This window comes from Chaetodon trifascialis, chromosome 22, assembly GCF_039877785.1.
Source record: "Chaetodon trifascialis isolate fChaTrf1 chromosome 22, fChaTrf1.hap1, whole genome shotgun sequence".
Lineage (NCBI taxonomy): Eukaryota > Metazoa > Chordata > Actinopteri > Chaetodontiformes > Chaetodontidae > Chaetodon > Chaetodon trifascialis.
In genome coordinates, this window is record NC_092077.1 from 19,666,372 (window position 1) to 19,686,265 (window position 19,894).

General features: G+C 46.9%; 1 protein-coding gene across 1 annotated transcript in view; it reads right to left on the reverse strand.

The window, feature by feature from the left end:
* The window catches only part of LOC139350280 (thyrotropin-releasing hormone-degrading ectoenzyme-like), a 127,003-nt gene extending 110,003 nt beyond the window's left edge, over positions 1–17,000 (reverse strand). Inside the window, exons 1-2 of the mRNA XM_070991504.1 lie at positions 15,498–17,000; positions 10,971–11,215 (exon numbers count right to left, since the gene is read on the reverse strand). Of these exons, the coding sequence (XP_070847605.1) occupies positions 10,971–11,215; positions 15,498–15,992 (740 nt within the window). The 5' untranslated portion in view covers positions 15,993–17,000. The remainder of the gene's footprint in view (positions 1–10,970; positions 11,216–15,497) is intronic.
* Between the last annotated feature and the right edge of the window lie 2,894 nt (positions 17,001–19,894).

The window sequence follows — 19,894 nt, forward strand, 5'->3', positions numbered from 1 at the left end:
GCAGCTAGCTGACTGTGACTGGGAAGTCAGAGCACCAGGGGGGTGTTGGCGTTTACACCACCAGCACAGGAGCTTTGGACCACCAGGAGGAGGAGGTGTTCAAGTCCAGAGGCTGCGGGGACCCAGTGAGGAGGGCTGGTGGGGGCTAAGAGACAGAAGACGACGCTGATAAAGAAGCTAAGAGGCTGAAGGACAGACGGCGAGCTGGCCTTCTTGCTGAGTCGGTAATATTAGCTCGCTCGCTCACTAAATGTACTGTGTTTTGCACTTGCTTGATGTTTGGCTGCGTTAGCAAAGTTGTGAACTTTTGTAGTTTTTGGTGATCAGTAATGTAAACACATACAGGTGAACAGCTGTGCTCATTTCCCACAGCGGTGTTTAAGTTACCTGCACTAAGAAGCTGTAGGTGCCACATATCACAAAAAAACATCCGTTCTTTGACGATGTCGCCTTAAATTCCTCATTTTCACGTCTGGCTTTGATTCACCTGCTTTCAGGTTCAGGTGTCAAAGCTGAAGCTTCGACACACCGAATTCAAGTTCTGCGATAAACCCAAACGCTGTCACATGAAGCGGGATTTTGTCTCAGTCTTTGAACCTCTCAAACCTATCAAAGGAGAAATTTAAGGTGGAATCAGAGTTCAGAGGGTTAAAGGATAATCCTGTGAAGTCGGAGCTGACAGGTCGGCTGTCTACCGGCAGAAGTTTGTACACGAAGACGTTTTCCTCTTGTTCAGTGTGAAACACGGCTTCCACGCGGAGAGATAATCCAAAATAAACGAGGACATTTTCTGTTTCCTCCTGATTTCTTTAAGCTGAGTTGAATGTTTTCATATCGGAGCTTTGTTACGTTCGTCTGTCAGTCACCTGACACACACAGGAAGAAAGAAAAACTCCAGAAAATAATCCCTCTGAAAACTTTGTTATCGCACTCCTGCATTTTACTGCGAGTATTTGTGGAGGAAGAGATGAAAGGAGGAAGCGTGGGAGGAGGAGGTGGAGAGGAGAGGAGAAAGTAGAGGTGGAGTAAGAGGGGAAGAGGAGGAAGAGGTGGAAAAAGTTAAGTTGAAAGAAGAGGAGGAAAAGAGGGAGAGGGAACAAAAGTGAAGGACAAGAAGGATGGGAGCAGACGGAAGAGGAGAAAAATATCAGGAGCCACCATGAAGCAAGTAAATATTCAAGACAGAGGAAGTATACTGGAGGAGAAAGATAGAGAGGAGAAAAGGCTGTGGAGGAGAAGAATAGAGGCAGAGAAGAATAAGGCGGGTGAGAGAAAATGAAAGGTGGTGATGGAGGAGAAATGGGAGGACCAGGAGGAAGATTAAGAGGGAGAGGAGGAAGAGGAAGATTGGAGAAGACAAGAGAAAAGGGAGACGATGGAAAGAATAAGTTCAGATTGAGACGAGGGAAGGAGGAATAAAAAGAGGAGGAGAAGAAGGAGACGAGGAGAAAGAAGGAAGAAAAATGACGAGAGAAAGGAAGGAGGAAAAGAAGGAGTTTAGACTGAGACTGAGAGAATAAAGGAGGAGAAAGAAACCCGACAAGGAGAAAGAGGATGAGAAGGGCAGAACAACGGGAGAGGAGAGATGAGAAGAGGGAAAATAATGAAGAGAAATGAGGAGAGGAAAAAGAGGAGGAAGACGTAAAAATGAGGAGAAAGGGAGCGAGGGAGAACAAGTGGGAAGAGAAACAAGAGATAGGAAGGGAGAAACAGGAGAGTATTAGAGGAGGGGAAGGCTAACAATAACAGCAGTGAGGTGGAGGAGCAAAGAAAAGAAGAATGGAGAGAAGGGGGAGAGAGGAGAAAGAAAGGGAAGATGAAGGAAGAAGAGCAGACGGAGATGGAGAGGAGAAGAGGAACATGAGGAGGTGTGAGATAAAGACAATGACAAACCGAAGAGGAGGCGAAAATGAGGATGTGCAAGACAAGAGGAGGTGATATACAGAAGGGAGGAGGAGAAGGATAAAGATAAGGAGGAAGAAGTGTGGAGAGGAGAAAGAGGCGAAGGGAGCATGAAAAAATCCTAATGAGAGGAGAAAAGGGATGGAAAAGAAAGAGAGGAGGACCAGGAGAAAGATGGAGAGGAAGAGGATGGAGGTGTTAAAGATAAAGAGCTGCAGGAGAAGAGGAAGAGACAAAAGGAGAAAATAGATGAGAGAGAGAAAAGGAGTAAAGTGATGTGATGAGGAGGAGTGAGATGGAGGAAAGGAGGAAGAAAGAAGCAAAGAGGTAGAAGTTGCTGAGGAGAAAGGAAGAAACGATGGAGCGGGAAAAGAAGAAGGAGGGGAGAAAGATGAGATGGAGAAGAAAGAGTGGAGCTACAAGAGGAGGAAGAGGGTGAGAGGAAGGAAAACAGGAGGACCAGAAAGAGGATCGGCAGAAAGAGGAAGAGGTGGAAAGGAGAAGAGGATGACTGGAAAGAAGGAGGAAAAGAAGGAGGAAAGATAAGATAATGTATAAGAGGAGAAAATAAAGGAAATGGAGGAGGACTGCAGGATAGAGGAGGAGTGAGAGGAAGGAGAGGAGGAGGAAGGAGTAGAAAGACCAAAAGGTGGACAATAGAGGAAGCGAGACGAAGAAAGAGTGAAGAAAAAAAGAAACTGAGACGAGGTGTGGAGAGGTGATGATAGAGGGAGGAGGGAGAGGAGGGAGGAGGTGAAGAATGAAGGGAGGAGAAACAGAATAATAAACAGAGGACGAGCGAGGCAGACAGAGAGTGAGAGAGAGAGAGAATAATGGAGAAAGCCTGAGAGGGACGAGATAAAGAGAGAATCTATTAGAGGATAGGACACACACACACACACACACACACACACACACACACACTTCTGCATAAAAGCTCAATAAAACCCCGATATTCTCTCTCTCACACACACACACACACACACACACACACACACACACACACACACACACACACACACACACACACACACACACACACACACACACACACACACACACACACACACACACACGACATGACATCCTGCAGGTTGCCAACAGTCTCCGCTGCCAAGGTAACGCTTGTTGTCACAGTAATCCTGATTGACAACCAAGCCTACAGCGTTGCCCCGGACAACCGCGACACGTAAACACTCACATGCATAAACACGTAAACACACACACATACACATGCAAAAACACGTAAACACACACACACACACACACACACTCATGCATGAATTCATGCCGCCTGGCTTCGTCTCCCGAGCAGACGAGAAATGAAAATGACATCATTTCCTGCTGTAATGTCCTGCCATTATCTCGAGAAGAGACACCAACGAAGAAGACTGCAGGCATGAGAGTGACACGCCGGGCACACACACACACACACCTCATTCAGATTCAGAGATGTGACTGAAGAGGAAACTGTTGAGTCAGGTGCTTTCCCCTGTGTTCCAGAGTGTGTGTGTGTGTGTGTGTGTGTGTGTGTGTGTGTGTGTGTGTGCGTGCGTGCGTGCGTGCGTGCGTGCGCATATGTTTGTGTTAGAAGTGTGTCTTCATTCCTATATCATACACACACATCATACTGGACACACACATCTCTTTAGGCAACGCCTCAAATTGCAGTTCCACACTTTCATATTGAAATGACTGCAGAGTGTGTGTGTGTGTGTGTGTGTGCGTGTGTGTGTGTGTGTGTGTGTGTGTGCGTGCGTGCGCGAGTGTGTTGCTGCAGCTATAGTTTTACACAGGAAGCCGATGAAGAGGCTGATTCATCATGTTTGGTCTAAAATATGCGACTGATGGAGGAGGAGGAGGAGGAGGGGGCGGGGCTTTGTTTGATCAGATTTCAATTCTGCTCTTTTATCTAAGGAGTGAGGGAGGAGAAGGCGAGGGGGAGGAGAAACGGATGGAGGAGAGCAGGAAAGAGGAGGTTAGATTAATCCCCATAGACCCCCATTAGAGATTAAGAGGTTGCTCTAAACGTGTGAACTTTGACCCCGGCGACCTCGATGGAGGCCTGTCATGAGGCTGGATTTTCCATAAACAGTCCAAGAAACTTATCTCCAGCAGATTAGTGAGTTAATTAATCGATTAGTCTGATTAGAGAGCAGCACGAACTGCAACCAGCAATCGATACGAACTCACTGAGGACTCACTGCTGTCAGCAACAGGTGAGCTGCAACCAACAGCTCCGTGATGCTGCCATGCAAGCACTGAAAATCAACCAGGAGATTAAAGCTGCACCGATCAATAGATTCCGAACGATGGATCAATGGACGACGTCGGTTCAACGGCAGGTTCACCGTCTGGCTGACGTGTTTCAGCAGCAAACGGCTGCGAACATGGAGGAGCACTGCTAATGCAGTTTTAAGGTTTGTCCTGAAGGTGGAGCCAGAGAGAAATACTCGATAAATACCCGATGGATTAACTGTTGATCTGTGGCGCCACCATCATGTCCAATTTCTAATGTGTCCGAATTTCATTTGCACCATCAGCTGTTTTTCGTGTTTACAGCTTATCAGCTAACGTTAGCATGCTAACGTTAGCATTAGCCGCTAGCATGACTGCCGACACTTGAGTCTCGACTGCTAATGTGCAAGCTGCCTTTCTATGGGAGCATATTAGCATATTTTTAAGTAACATAGCTATTTTTTAGCTTTTAATTTTTAGTTTTCAGAGCGTGTTTGTTAGCTTCAGTTAAGTTTTAGTTTTTCTTTTTAGTTTCACGACGTTTCTAACCATGCTAACCTTCTCTTCTGGATTCATTATTGTTTTTGCTGCTGCAAATCTGAAACCTGCACTTCTCAATGCCTCTGATTCAAATGCAGCATTTGCACAGGATGTATGTTCAGCGTACGTGTAGCGTGACGAGGCTGTGAACCTTGATACCTTAAAACTGAATTTAGGCTTTTTATTTTATTTTAATTAGTTTTGTTGTTAGTTTTTTTGTTTCACGTTCAGCTTTGGTTTACGATAATAACTCTGATTGGAGGTTCAGGTCCCTCCCAGGTCAAATACAACATCTTGGATTTGAGACGACCTCTATTACCCAGCTCCTCCTCCTCCTCCTCCTCCTCTTCCTCCTCCTCCTCCTCCTGTGTGTTAGTGTTAAAAGCTCAGAGAATGGATGAATTTATTAAGCTGCTTCAGCTGCCATGTTGGATGGGTTCCCCTCTGACACACACGCAGTATTGATCTGAAACATCTCATCTCAGCACTGGATTACTCTATCAGAGGGAGGCGGAGAGGGATACGAGGAGAGAGGAGCTGCTGATGAAGAGCTGATAGTAGATGAGGTTCATCTGTTGACCAATCAGCTTCTTTATACTGCCCCATTACAACGAAGAGTCTCACCTAACCTTCATTAACATCCGTCTCTGGTTAACACTCCAGCATTTCTGCTCCTCATCAGACCTAGCCTTGTTAGCCTTACTACTCCTCGTTAGCTGCCTTGCTACTCCTCACTAGCTGTAATTCTTCTCCTTGTTAAAGAAGCAAAAACAGGCTTTGTCTAATGAAAATGTTGCTCTCAGGATGTTGGGAAACGCAGCCCTGCGCGGGAGTTTTGGGTTTCTGTCTGAAGTCTGAGCTTCAGCAATGCTCTGCATCAAAGAGAAGAAAAGATGGCGCACGCGTTCTGAAGCTCACAACTGGAACTTCTCAAAAACACAGACACACAGCGGGTTCTGTTCTAATTACACAAACACGCCGACGAGCGCGAAGCCGTCAGTCCGGAGCATTCGGGCTGCGTGGGCGTCGCTTCATGATGAGCTTCGTGTTTCTGCAGCAGCGCAAAGCTCAAACACGATGGCGGAAGACGAATATAGATCAAAGGGGGTGGATATTAATAAACACACTCTGAGCCAATCACGTCATCGGTGTCGTCACTCTGAAGCAGCTGAGCCAATCGCAGTGACACACGATGACGTCACATCAAATGTAACAGCAGTAACAACACGAAACTGAATCACCTGCACTGACTGAATGCAGGTGACACTCGCGGTGATGTCACTGTGCTCTGACACAGCACTTGGCCAATCAGAGGCTGCAGATTTATCAACATACGTGTCCTGCTGGCTTCAGGTGCTGCCGGGATTTAATGAACTGAAGGATAAGTTTTAGTTCGTTTAGAGATGAAGACAGTTTTAACGACGCTGCTGCTTTAAGCTCATTAATTGTTCGTTTTTATGCAGATTTTAAAGCGTCTATTAGTAATTAAAATGGTTTATTTACATTTTAAACAGTAATGTTGTATTTAGTTTACTCTTGATAAAATCACCATACTGGCAGGAGATCAACATCCAAGACCCAGTTTCTCCCAAAACACCACCAACTTCCTTTAACCCCCCCACCTGTTGGCTCCTCTGCTGAGCGCCGTGCACTCAAACACCTCAATTTCATGGTCAGGAAACACCAAAGTGTCACAGCTGCGCTCACCCTGGTCACTACGCCATCACAGAAATAAGTGATATTTCCATCCAGAAGGTAAAACAAACTGGAAATACTGAAGAAAAGAAACGTCCAAAACAGTTCTGACATTTGGCTGAAGTGGAAACGTTGACATATTGACAAATGGATGATGCAGTAAAGGCTGACAGAGACACATTTATCTGCTTCTTCTTCTACTGAGGATCAAACGTTAGTGTCCTGATGCCGCTCAACTGGAGAGCTTCAACTCCAGCAGAAAGAGATTAAAACGAGTCGTAGTGTCAGACTGGAAACCAGCTTAACATCAGTCGAGTCCAGGCGTCGTCACATATCGACTCTATTTTATCACCTACTATGATAACAGCACTGTGTTAAACATTCTGCCACCTGCTTATAAAGCTCAGATTTCCTTGGGAGAACAGCTGTCAGTGGACGCGACACCAGATCAATTTCAACTGCTGAAAAGATGTGGGCTTCAGTGACGCAGAGGTCTGTAAAACTCTGCAAAGCTGCAGCAGTTAACGCCAAACGTGAGCCATGTGACTGAAGCAGAGCTGAAACAATGAGCAACTGTTTTTATGATCAATAAATTGCACATTTTAAGCAAGAATAATAAAAAAAATCTGCTCCAGTTTCTGAGCTGTGAGAATTTGCTGATTCTCTTCTGAAGTTTTTTGGTTTTTGATGACATCATCTCAAATTAAACAGAACGAATGATTAATGGAGGAAATCAGCTGATCAATCAGCCCTGGATTTAAGTCACAGACCTGATGACGTCCAACACAACTCCCACTGTAAACTGGGACACTGGACTGGATAAATCACAGCGATGCAGACGTAACGCAGAGCGTAATCTGACCAGTTTGAACCTTAAAACAGTCCAGTGCCTCTGACTCACGCACAGTAACTGCTCTGATCTGGTTTCCTGTACATCAGCCGAGTATTGATGTTTTGGGCCTGCTGTGATGTCATGTGTCATGTGAGACAGCGGGTCAGCGGAGTCTGCACGGACGCCGCCGCAGAGGCCGGATTTACACATTTCAGACTGCTTCCACACGGAGACAGCAACATCAAACTCATCTTTACGTCATTTGCATAAAGATCAATACTGAGCTTAAACAGTTATAATATGTGTGTGTGTGTGTGCGTGTGTGTGTGTGTGTGTGTGTGTGTGTGCATGTGTGTGTGTGTGCTCTAATTAATTCTGCCCCTCCTGGCTTTTAAGCGCTTAAGCCCGGCCTGGGGTTTATAGTAATTCTGGATATTAAGCATACTGGAGCATATGTGTGTGTTAGCATTAGCCACACTGCAGCATCAAGCTAATCCTTCAGCTAACAGTGCACACAAACACACACACACTTCTGAGCAGTGTGTAATTTGGACAGCAGCAGTCTCCGCCGTGAGACTCCGACATTTTGAAGCTTCTTTCCGAGTAAAATCTTTTCAAATGATCAGCGGCGTGTCTCTTTCCTGCGCCGGTTAGTCATCAGAATAATGTTTTTATCAGCCAACACTGGCACCTTTAAAGACTCTTAGTCACATTTCTCTTTTCTTTCTAATGATGTGTCTGGAAACAGTCACATTTACTCATTTCAGCAGTTCGTTCTGACGGCTTCACCCTCGCTCGCAGCATTCTCCGCCTAAAATCAAATTAAAACTCATCTTGTTATCAAGTTTCTTCTAACACCTTTCCTCACTCAGAAAACGAGCCGACAGTCACCAGGCATGATGCCGGAGCGTTAAACTTTAACTAACAGGTTGCTGTGTTGTGATCGAGCTCTGCTGGTCCATCAGCTGCTGTATTGATCCAGTATTGATCGAAACAGCAGCTAACAGTGAATATGGGACCACTGGTGGGGAAGACACACAGACACCAAAGCGAGCGAGTGAGGACGGACAGCAAACGAGCGTTTTAAGAGTTCAGGTGTCCTGTGTCAAAGGTGAGCCACAAAGAGACAGAGACACACCTTTTTTCAACCTTTCAGGGCATCTTTGACATGAAAACACACACATCAAACCTCGCTCTGCTGCTTCTAACGGCTTATTTTACCAACCGCTGATTAAAACTGCTGCTGGATTCGTTACATAAGCAGGAAATGCTGATTTATGTCATTGCTATAATTAAACAAGACTGATCTGAATCTATATTAAGATTAGCAAAGAAAAAAATCACTTTGCTGATTTGAACAAGTGATCGCAGTCTGATTAGAGGTGTCCTGTGTGCCTGTTTTGGAGGCTTTGAGCTCCAGCAGAGCTTCCACTGCTCTGAAAGGAGGAGGCACAGAGTGAACATCAGTGTTTCTGGTCACATGATCTCTAAAACCAAGAGTTTTGTTATAAAACTATAAAAATAAGAGCCTGTGCGTCATGGGGACTAATATCATGCACACATCTAAAAAGCATCCAGCTCATAGTTTCAGCATCATCAGTCAGAGGCTCAGTTCAAGATGCTTCCTCTGAAATAAACGTCACGGCTGCCGCAGTTCCGTCTCACATGATGGAGACGCAGTTTGTTCAAACGTCTTGCTGTTTGTTGGCTTTTGTTATCAGTCATAACCGTCTGCCTGCTGCACAAACAGCAGCGACAGTTCTGCTCTGTTCATCGATCCATCATCGCTCTCTGCACAGTCTGATGGCATCAGCGTGGTGGAGGCTTCGCTCTGCACAACGACCATCTCTGCTCCCAGGGCGCACCAAAGCACACCAACAGCTCACAGGCGTTCCTGTCTGTCTGTCCGTCTGTCCGTCTGTCTGTCTGTCTGTCTGTCTGTCTGCACGTCCCTCCTTTGATTCTCTCGAAATTCGTTCATCCAATCAGCTTCAGACTTGGTGTGTGTGGTGCTGATGATACAAGGAAGTCTCAGACAAGTGCGAGCTCTTTAAATCTATGAGACATATTTGTTGGTAGTCGTTACTACCATCAGAAGTACACGCTGTCCTTAGAGACGACCTATTAAATGTATTAAATGTTACACCGCCAAACGGCATGCTGGGTACAGCTCGCTCCTCGTTGTTGCTACAGTAAATTCGAGAACAGATGAAGAAAGAGTCCGGAGATGCTACATTTTGCTAAAGTGTTGTACTCATGAACGCCTTTGTTCCCAGAAATAGCCTGGTCCCAAACACTAAATAGCCTGGTCCCAAATGGCTAACTGTTAGCAATGATAGCAGCCAGCTGAATACTTCATATTTGCTGTCATCACAAACACTTTGCAGGCTCAGCACTTATTTAAAAAACAACCTACAAACCTTCGTTAAGCTCGTTGTGTTGAAATGACAGCTGACTAATCAATAACTCAATGATCAGAAAATGGATCTCTGACTGTCAATCATGGTTGAACTCTTCTCAGCTTTTCTCCAGTAAAAACAACATTCAGCACATTAAATACTACACAAGATTTAATAGCATACTGTTAGCTTGGCTAATTTGTCAGCACTATCAGGTTGCTTTTTTTCCATTTTCGCTGATGATACTGTCATTTATTTCAGTAATTATGAATTATATATCTATTAATAGGCTGTTCTTCAGCTGCAGGAAAGTCCTGGTACAAAAATCACTGCTCTTCATCACATCACATCACAGGAGAATGACTTTTCAGACGCGTTATTTTCTTCAGATTTCCATGTTTTATGCTCTAAATACAAGCTGCCGGCAGCACAAGTGAAATTAACAGTGTCAGACTGCATTAAAGTGAAAAGCCTGACGGTCGAGTGACAGACAAGAGGGAGGCACGTCACATCGAGCATCGCCGCGCTGTTTACTTCAGCGACACGTGGGCGACAACTCACTCTCTGGTTTGTGATCTCTGCGTGTCACAGTACGCTGACGACTGCATGGTGTGTCACTCACTTCACGCCTCCAAGTTACTATCCAGAAATCCTTTTTGAAATCCAAACCCATTTTTGATCTTTTTATGGTTGTCAATTTTGTAATTGTAAGTCAGTTCCTTAATATTCAGTAATGATCAAAATGTAGAAACACTTTGTTTAGCTTTGTTTTTCATGCAGAGAAATGGCTGTATGTTTAATGACCAAACAAAACTTCAGTTTAACTTCAGGACAAAAACTTTCAGCCTGACAGTCCTTATATGGGCATGTCTCTGCTCCATTATCCAATCACAAGTGAGCTTTTATGATTTCATCAATTTACTATGACTTTGTGTTTCTGCAATAAGTGGAACAGACGTTGATAAAACATCCTGTCCCTGTGGTAACGCACACACACACACAGACACACACACACGCAGATGGAGGCCACACAGACACAAACTCATGCATGAAATAATAAATGTATCGGCACACAGTCTGTTTCCCATCAGCACCGTGGGGAAGAAATCTGATGTGGAAACAACTCTGCAGCAGAGGCTTATGGGAAATTCATAAGGAGGGAGGGAGTGGGGTGTGTGTGTGGTGTGAAATGTGGAACACACACTCACAGATGCACACACTGCTCACAGTGTGTGCGAGTTAATCAATGTCGTGGATGTGAAGTGTTGACCTTTTCTAGTCAAACCACCTGCTGCTGCAGGAAAAATAGTGTGTGTCAAGTGTGCGTTTGGGTGTGTGCCGAGTGTGCGTTTGGGTGTGTGTACCGTCTCTCTCTCTGCAGGGTGTACGAGCTCCTGAAGAAGCCCAGCAGCTCATCCTCGATGGCGGCGTCAAAGCTCACGTTCAGCCGGTACACCCTCATCGGCTTCATCTCGCGGTGCAGCACCACCACGTACATCTGATTGGCCGGGAAGGGGAAGTGGCGGTGGATGCGCATGGCGCCGCCCCCGGGCCTGTTGGCAGGACGACCGCCGGCGCCGCCCTCTGCCGTGACAGACACCCGGTCCACCTGGAGAGAGGAAGAAGGATGATGAGGTGTGAAATGACTTCATAGCTCAGGCAGACTGCCATGTGGACCGGTCCACAGCAGACAGGGAGGAGCTAGCAGAGTCTGGTTTGTGGGTCTGAGTACTGATCATCTGGTCCAACCAAGTCCACCAATGCACCGCATGATGAGAACTGTTCTTCAGAGGTTCCTCTCCCAGCCAACATCGGGACAGATCCTCGTTCAGAAACAGGAACTAATGAGTCTCACTATTTGTGCCGTTCTCAGAACCTTTGTGTTTGTTTGGGCTTATTTTTTGGGGTAATTATTCTCTCGTTCCACTGCCACTTGCTACTGTTTGCAGTTTCATGAGTAAAGTCGGTTCTGTTCTTCTCTGATCTTTGTATTTCGGCCTTTTTCTGTTAACCCTGTGTGACTTTGATCGTTGTCTTTTTATTGTTCTTGTTTTTGATGGACCTCAGGCAGACTGGGGACCACTGTGTGGAAGCCAAATCCAAATAAAGAAGAGTAAATTAAGAGCTAACAGGTGAAAATCACATTAAAGAAAAAAAACAACCAGCCTGGTGAGAACAAATGAAAGGAACATGCTCATTAACAGAAGCTATTTCTGTAAGCCGGAAACCTGTAGAGTCAGTTTCACTCAAGCTCGCTTCAGTTTTCTGTTGCTATTTTTCATAGACGTCGTTAGCTACATATATAATTCAGGACTTAAAGTATTGAAAAAATACGCTTTGCTAATGTTTAATGAGGATGAGAACGCATCCAGGCCTCATGGGTGCAGGTGTCTGGTTACTCTCAGTGTAACCTTTAAAAGATGTATGACGACAGTCAGGAGCTGCAGCGCTTCAGGCCGCTGACGACGCGTGAGGTGGGACGGATCGAATGCAGTCCATCTGCAGTCACTTAATTGATCCTTGTAGACATTGCACGTTGAGGGGTGAATGTGCTTTAAGTCGAGCTTGTTCACGTTCTCCAGTCACACTACAGAACACTGCACGGCAGAAGTTTACACATCTGCAGCAGCTTCAGGGCTTTTACAGTCTGCATGATGAAAGCCATCGCTAGCGACACCTGATTCGCTGCCAGCTGCGGTCACACCTGTCGGATTGTGACGTGACAGCGACTACGCTGCAGGTACCGCAGCTCGACAAGCGTACCTGACAGTTTAAATGAAGGCAGACAGAAACAAAGAAGTAGCTCAGACTGTTTGTTTATCTGTCAGTTTACCAAAGTTCATCCATTTTTCATTGTGAGGCGGCAGAGTCAAACAGGCTACAGCAAGATGAAACACAGAGTCTGTGACTGAGAGGAATTCACATGGAGTGAAGAAGAAGAAGAAGAAGAAGAGCACTTGACTCATTTACCGCCCTGCACAGGTGTTTTCACTTATCCTGACTGATTAGACTGAGCTCACGCTGAAGATGGTGGGGATTCGCAGGTAATTAAACGAAATGTCACCAAACTCACTGCACTCAAGAAAATCATCAAGATGAACATTCAGTCAGCCAAAGAGGTTCAACGCGGCTCAGAGAAGGCGAGCGACACAGTGCGTCAGTCAGGGAGGAAGCTGGAGGGTTTGGGGACAACAGCATTCATTTCAATCTATTTCCACTCTTTGGGCTCAGTCCCTCCAGAGTCCGACAGCAGAAGCAAAATCAATTCATTTTAATGGATTGGCTGATTCTCTCATTGGAACAAACTAACTCTCGACTTTGATCTTTGCACTGTGGACCAACTGCAAACCGTCCCGGCAGAACAGATCCAGAACCAGGTCTATGTTACCCCGCTCTGCCCGAGAATGGAGCGAAAACAGAGGTGGAAGACGTGAGAAAGGTACAAAAACCTTCAAATTAACTGCATTCATCGTCTGCTGAGCGACTCTTTCTGCACATTCATCTGTCTGTCAGCGTGTCAGGAGATACGGATGACAACATTAATGCCAATCGTTGGAAAAAAAGCACAGAAACCTCCATCAGCACCTGCAAACATCAAAGCAGAGACGGAGACGATCCTGCAGGAGTTTATAGGAAATCAGTGGAACTTCATGTTGGGAACATGCCCGGCAACAATGGCAGCCATTGGGCCTCTAAGAGCAATCCTCAGCCAATCAAACGCCGAGAGTGTGCGTCTGTATGCGCTTGTGTGAGCGCGGGTTCGCTCTTTGATGAATGAAGTGATCGATACGAACAGAGCCTGCTGACACAGAGAGGAAACGCTGGGGATTAAAAGGATGTTTTCAGGCTTTTCTGGTGAGTCAGCGAACGCAGCGTCACGCTCCGTGATGCCTTCACATGTTCCTCTCAACCAAAAAACTTTTTAATTGTGCTGTTTGTTTGTTTGTTTGTTTGATTTCTCATCCCTGTCAGACATTTCATCGCTGTAACGCTGCTCCTGTTTGAAAGCACATTTTTATTAATGTCGTCTTTGATCAAATCTGTCTGGCCAATCATGCAACTCTGCGGTTGACCTTCAGGAGCCGCTGAGGTCGCTGCAGTTTGTTTTCTTGACTTCTAAACTGAAGGTAATCGATGCTCAGGGTGAGGCAAACTGATGACATGTTCAGCTCAGCAGGGACCAATCAGGATTTGTAGTTCACGTCATGAAACACACACATGTAAAACCACCACGTGACGCTCTTTGAAGCGCTGTCCTCCTTCGTTTTGTTGGGTGCTGAATGCATTTTGCGCTCGTGACATTTCTCTTACTGCGAGAATAAAGCGCTCCTAGCAGGAGTTTCTACCCTCCTCTTTCTACCAGCAGGTTGTATTTTTATCCACATTTGTGTTTTCTGGCCTTTTCACTTCCTGACAATTTTTCTTTTAATGATGCATGACTCTGAGGGTACCTTAAGAGACCTGCCCGGCGCCCAACAACACCTCTTAATTCACAGCGTGCTCGCACTAAAACACAGGCGGGGCTGCAGGGTTTTTAATTGGCTTCTGCCCAAATTAGACAGATTTATCCCTCACACATTAGCTGAGATGACCGGCCTGAAAAATCACGCTGCTCAGGCGTTTCTCTGAGGCTTTCTCTCACCACGCGCTCCTCTCGAATATTCGGCTGAAACAGCAACTTTGACGGTTAATTAGCCTCGTTAAGGAAATCTCTGAGGCCAAATCTGGAAATAAACATTGTTTGTTAGAGAGCGGGTTTGTTTTCCGACACAGAGAGCAGACTCGCAGACAGAGACCAGACTGTGTTTGGAAAGACTGAGCAGATGAAGAGGTGCAGATCCACAGGTGGAGGACGAAGACTCACATGATGCAGCGAAGCATCAGTATCCAGCACGTCACCTGGAAACCACCATAACCTCAGACAGAAACAGAGCTCTCTGCGGTGAAGTCGAATCATTTGGAAAAGCTTCTCAAATCCATTTCATCGTTCTCAAACACATCGCCTACAGCAGCCGACGAGCAGAGATTTGGTGATTTACCAGTCAAAAGACATTTGGGCTAACTGGGCGAAATGTGGTTAAAAAGAATAGAGCTGGATTTCAGTCTGAAGCAGGTCGAGATCCGTTTACATGCACAGTGATATTCTGCCAAATGACGTGATACTGGACATGTCAACATGTAAACATCATACATTCATCCGGTTGAATTCTACCAATTAGGCCAATGCAGCGTTTTTCCAGACTTGTGGGATTTGTGTTCTGTGGACGTGAAGCAGCACATTCAGAACATGCATCTCAAACTGTGTTTTCACTGCAGCTGGCGACACTCAGCCTCTTGTCTGCTGACGGTCAGCAGTGTGCTGCCTGGCCGACAGTTTGCAAGGCTGCAGCAGAGAAGCATGCACGAAAGAAACAGGAGAAACACGCCGACTTTTAAACCCTGAGGGACTCGGACGCCAACAGGTTTTCAGATGAGCTCAAACATCACAACCTTTTCAAGAAGGCGGCTGAACAAATGGACGCGTTGGCTGCATGGCCGCATGGAAACAGAGATATTAGAAGAACGTTCATTTTCAAGAGTCATGTGAAGAGCTCAGTGGGAAGACCATGTGAACATAGTGAGTGATTACCCAGCAAGAACACCTTGTACACACCTCAACAAGCAACACCAATCTGTTTTACCTGCAATGACACGAGCATCCAGTACCAACAGCGACCTGCAGGAAGTCAACGCCAACAAACTCCAAAACCAACTACTTCCTGAATCTGGTTTCTATGGGGTCATAATGGAGTTCACAGCACACTGATGTGTCATATGACTACACATTCTAAAAGATCATTTATGTTTATGAACTCACTGACACAGATTTCTGCCCACACAGGCCACCGTACCTCAAGGCGGTCGGCGTGCAGCACGATGAATCGGGTGGCGTTGATGCACTCCAGCTCAATGCTGACCTCCCCGGAGAAGGTGAAGTTGTCCATGTAGACGGAGAGCTGCAGGTCATAGTGCCGCGGCCTCACCGAACCCGGCAGCCGGGAGTTCCTCCACGGCTGGACCGCCTCCTCGTCCCCCCTCTCCCCCGTCCTCTCTCCCCTGCTCCCGTTCAACTTCGCCGACCCTCCGCCTCCTCGCGAACCCGACTCCCCTGTCGCTCCGTCGCGGTCTCGTCCGCCGCACTCCTCGAAGCGGACGCTGAGCACCACGGCCACCGCCGTGACGATGATGAGGGTGAGGATGGACAGGGCGAAGCCCAGCACCAGCCGTTTGTGCACCGTGATGTGGCGCTCGGTGGTTCGAGGCCGGACCACTACTGACTCTGCCCACTGGTCCGAGAGGCCGCGGCCATTCCGCATGGCGCCTGGGCTGCTGTCGTTTAGTCCCATCTAACCGAAAGAGTCACTCCAACGTCAAAGAAATGTCCTCAGGGCTCAGGGTCAGAAATGGCTTCTGATTGAGAAAAACACTCATTTATGCTCAGACCGCAGCTCTTCACGGACGGTTTGAGGTGAAAAACAGTCCACGGATTCAGTCTGTCGAGCCTCTGGTCTGCGACGCTGACACTCCAGCAGTTATATTTCTGAAATCCTGAACTCTGACCTCGCCGCTGCTGGACCGTTATGAATGTCCTTCAGCTCGGACTCGGTGGAAAATCAACCCTGCGGCACGTCTCACATTTCAGACAACAAAACTGACAAACCAGAAAGGATGAGATGGTCGTGTGCCGTTTGGTTTTGTGGTGAGGAGAAAAAAATCAATGCTGCATGGCTCGATTTCAAGTTCTACAGGAGGCTGAGGAAGAGGAGGAGGAGGTATATTGTTGAGGATGTGGCTATACAGTGAGCGTACCATCCATAGACTTTCTCTGGAGATCAGCAGGGTAAGACAAACTGTGAAGCACCACAGACTGAGGCGTCAGACTGGGAATGAAGCCTTGTTAAGAGCCTGTATACTGGGAGTGAAGATGAAGTCACTATTTAACAGATTAGTTCACAAATTATGCTTTAAATTCACTTTTGGGTGATCAAAATCCTCATTTCAAGCGTCTGAATCAGTCGATCAACATGCATGCGAGACAGATCCTGAACCGAAGCTCAAACCTCAGAGGAGACTTAAAGCAGCAGGTTTTTGTCTCCAGGTTGTCATAAAGTTAATTTCTTCAGAGTTAACGCTCTTCCAGTCCTGCAGTGAAGCACGAACAAAGCCCCATCGGACGATTAAGGGATTATTATTATGATACAGCGGGAGCCGAAAGTGCCTTCCTGAACATTAAGGTCAGCGTTAGGAGCCACAGATGAACCGAGATTATTTTGATTACATTTCAGTTTTGGAGTCAGGTGATGGCAACAAATGACCAGCCGATGTTTTCATCAAAATCAACGTTCACATTGACGACATTTCTAAGTTTAGGCTCAGCTTGTTGGAGTTAAGTCAGGTTTACTTACATTTATCATATATTTAGCCTTTTTCATACAATTTTTTGCTTAAACATGAACATTTAGTCTTCTTATACTGATGATTTCTAATTAATGAATTTTGCTTTTATATCAAAACCAACTGGTTTTAATTTCACTTTCAGATGGAAATGTGTGTCAAACTGAGCTTTTCTTGCCTCGTACTGCTTTCAGCTGACTTGTCCTCAAAAAGGTGGTTTAATGACGGTAATAACTCTCTGACTGCAGTCTCTGTCTATGCCTCTCTCCCTCCTTCTCTCTTGAGGGGGTTAAGTGGATAATTTACGGCCAGCATGTGGGTTTATTTCACCGTGGAGGAGATAATTCACTCGGGTGCTCCACAGAGTCTAACCGATCCCAGCTTTCCAGCTCAGAGACTGATGGATGAAAATGGATTAAAATGATTGATACCCCGGAATCTATTTATTCAGAGGGTTCCGAAAACGGGAGAAAAAGCCGGTTTTATCCATCAATCACTCCGTCCCTTGATGAGTTCAGTCTGGTTTTAATGATGACGGCTATCCGATCATTAACGGCCCGTGAGAGCGACTCATTTATCCGGTAAAGATCCAGATCAACTCCTCCGGTAACTTCTCTTCCCTCGCCGCCGTTGGGGAGCGGTGAAACCCGGGTCCGTTTTTATCGACGGTCGGTCCCTCGGGTCCGGGGAAACCTCCCGGTGGTGATCCTTTGCCGGGGAGCCTCACCTCAGTCCCGACAGCAGCGGCGCTTTATCCGCTGAACCCGTGACTTTCCTCTGAGAACTCGGCGGTGAGCACCTGCTTTATGCTCCTGCTCCTCCTCCTCTTTCTTCCTCTGTGTTACCGGGGGAGGGGGCTGGGGTCAGCAAATCGTCAAGTCAACCCGGGACTGTCCGAGAATCCGCTGCACCAGCGCCAGAAAGCCGTTAAAACGCCTCCGATGTCATTTCAGATTCGCTCTGGAGTCAGAAAAGCGCTATCGATCCGATCAGCCAGCGGGAATCCATCACAGCAAACATGTGGGATCATTTCAAAACGTCACAGATCAGTTCAGACACAAAGTGATCAATTCACACCCCGGGAATCCGCACGAAGACCAACAAACCGGGGATCCCTTCGGAGCGTCAGAGGCTCGTTAAAGCGCACCGGAGATCAGTTTCCGCGCGGGGAGCTTTGAGAAAGCACCGACAGTGATCCGCCAAACACACGATAAATCCCCTCACAACCACCGGATCTGTTTCCATGGAGTCCAAAGTAGAAACCAACCGTGTCAGGCGGATTATCCCGGGTTAACGCCGGGCACGAGCCCCTCCGGTGCTCCCTTATTAGACCGGATCCTCCTTAACTTTTTAGCCCGCGGAGAGCTGCTGCTCCTCTCTGCCTCCACTCCCGGAGAGGATGGCGGTGACGGTGATGCGCGGTGATGAAGATGATGATGATGATGATGATGAAGCCTTCCCGTTAGCACCCCTCCGTCCGCCGGGGAGGAGGAGGAGGAGGATCGTGATGATGGCGGTGAGGAAGAGTCTCGTGCAGTCCGTTCAGCAGTGAGTCCGCTCGCGGTGTGTGTTGATCATAAACTGCTCCGATCGAGAGGCACGCGCTGATTGGGGGGGGGGGGGGGGGGTTGAGAGGGTAGAGAGCGAGAGAGAGGTTGGAGAGAGAGAGAGAGAGAGAGAGAGGATGGAGAGGGAGGGGGGAGAGAGGGAGGAAAGAGAGAGAGAGAGAGAGAGAATGGAGAGAGAGAGAGAGAGGGGATGGAGAGGGAGGGGGGAGAAAGAGAGAGAGAGTGAGGGGGGGAGAGAGAGAGGGAGGAAAAAGTGTGGTGTTGAATGAAAGCTGCACCCACCTAACTTTACTCTACTGCACTCTATTATTTTCTGTTCTGTTCTGTCTGTGGAGATATTAGAAATAATACACAGCATCGTTCTGACGTATAAAGTTTATCTTGAATCATGTAACTGTGCAGCAGCTCAGAGCAGCTCAACGTCCTCAGTCACTACAGTGAAAACTGCATCTCCTGCTTAATTTATCACAGAGCGGTTTGGTCTGAGGTGTGTTTTCAGCAGCACAGATGCGACTGAATCGTCAAAGTATTACAGGAATACTATAAGAATACTACAGGCACAGTGTGTCTATGATCCTCTCGCTCTTTAGGCTGCAACACAGCACAGCACTGAGTATTTACAGTTTATAGTTTAGCTCCAACATGAAGGGACGAGAGAAAAAGGACCAATTACAGCCAGTCTGCTCCTTCAGCACCACGGACAGCACCATGGATTTAATCAATACACCGCTCGGGCAGACTGCTGATGTCTCCGAGATGGTCGGGGTCATAGATGCTAACCGGCAGAAACCTCAGTCAGATAAACGATCAATGAGTCAGACAGACTGGACTAACGTGTTCAACTGCTCCTGCACTGAAGGACTGGTAGCTTGAACTGGAACCGCCCGGGAGGGTGAAGCCACTGTGCTCCATCAGGAGGACTGCAGCGATGGTGGGTATCAGTCATGTGTACTGACAACAGGTAGCTATTAGCACACAATCACAATGGCAGCGCTAACAGGAACCATTAAACAGTGCTAGTGCTAACAAATGCTAACAGCGCACCTCATCACTCTATATTAGTGACCTCGAGTATAAGCTGCTAATTAGCAAGTCACCGGTATTTCAAGGAAACGTACAGCTTAGCTTTAGCTTAGCACTAAAGGCATCAACGTGAACCATAAAGCATCACCAGTGCCTGATCTGATCTGAGCAGCCACCGTCAGCACAGGACACAGAGGAGCAATGCAGTCTGGGAGAACCCGGCCGGGCTGCTGCGTTCTGGATGAGCCGCAGAGGTCGGATGG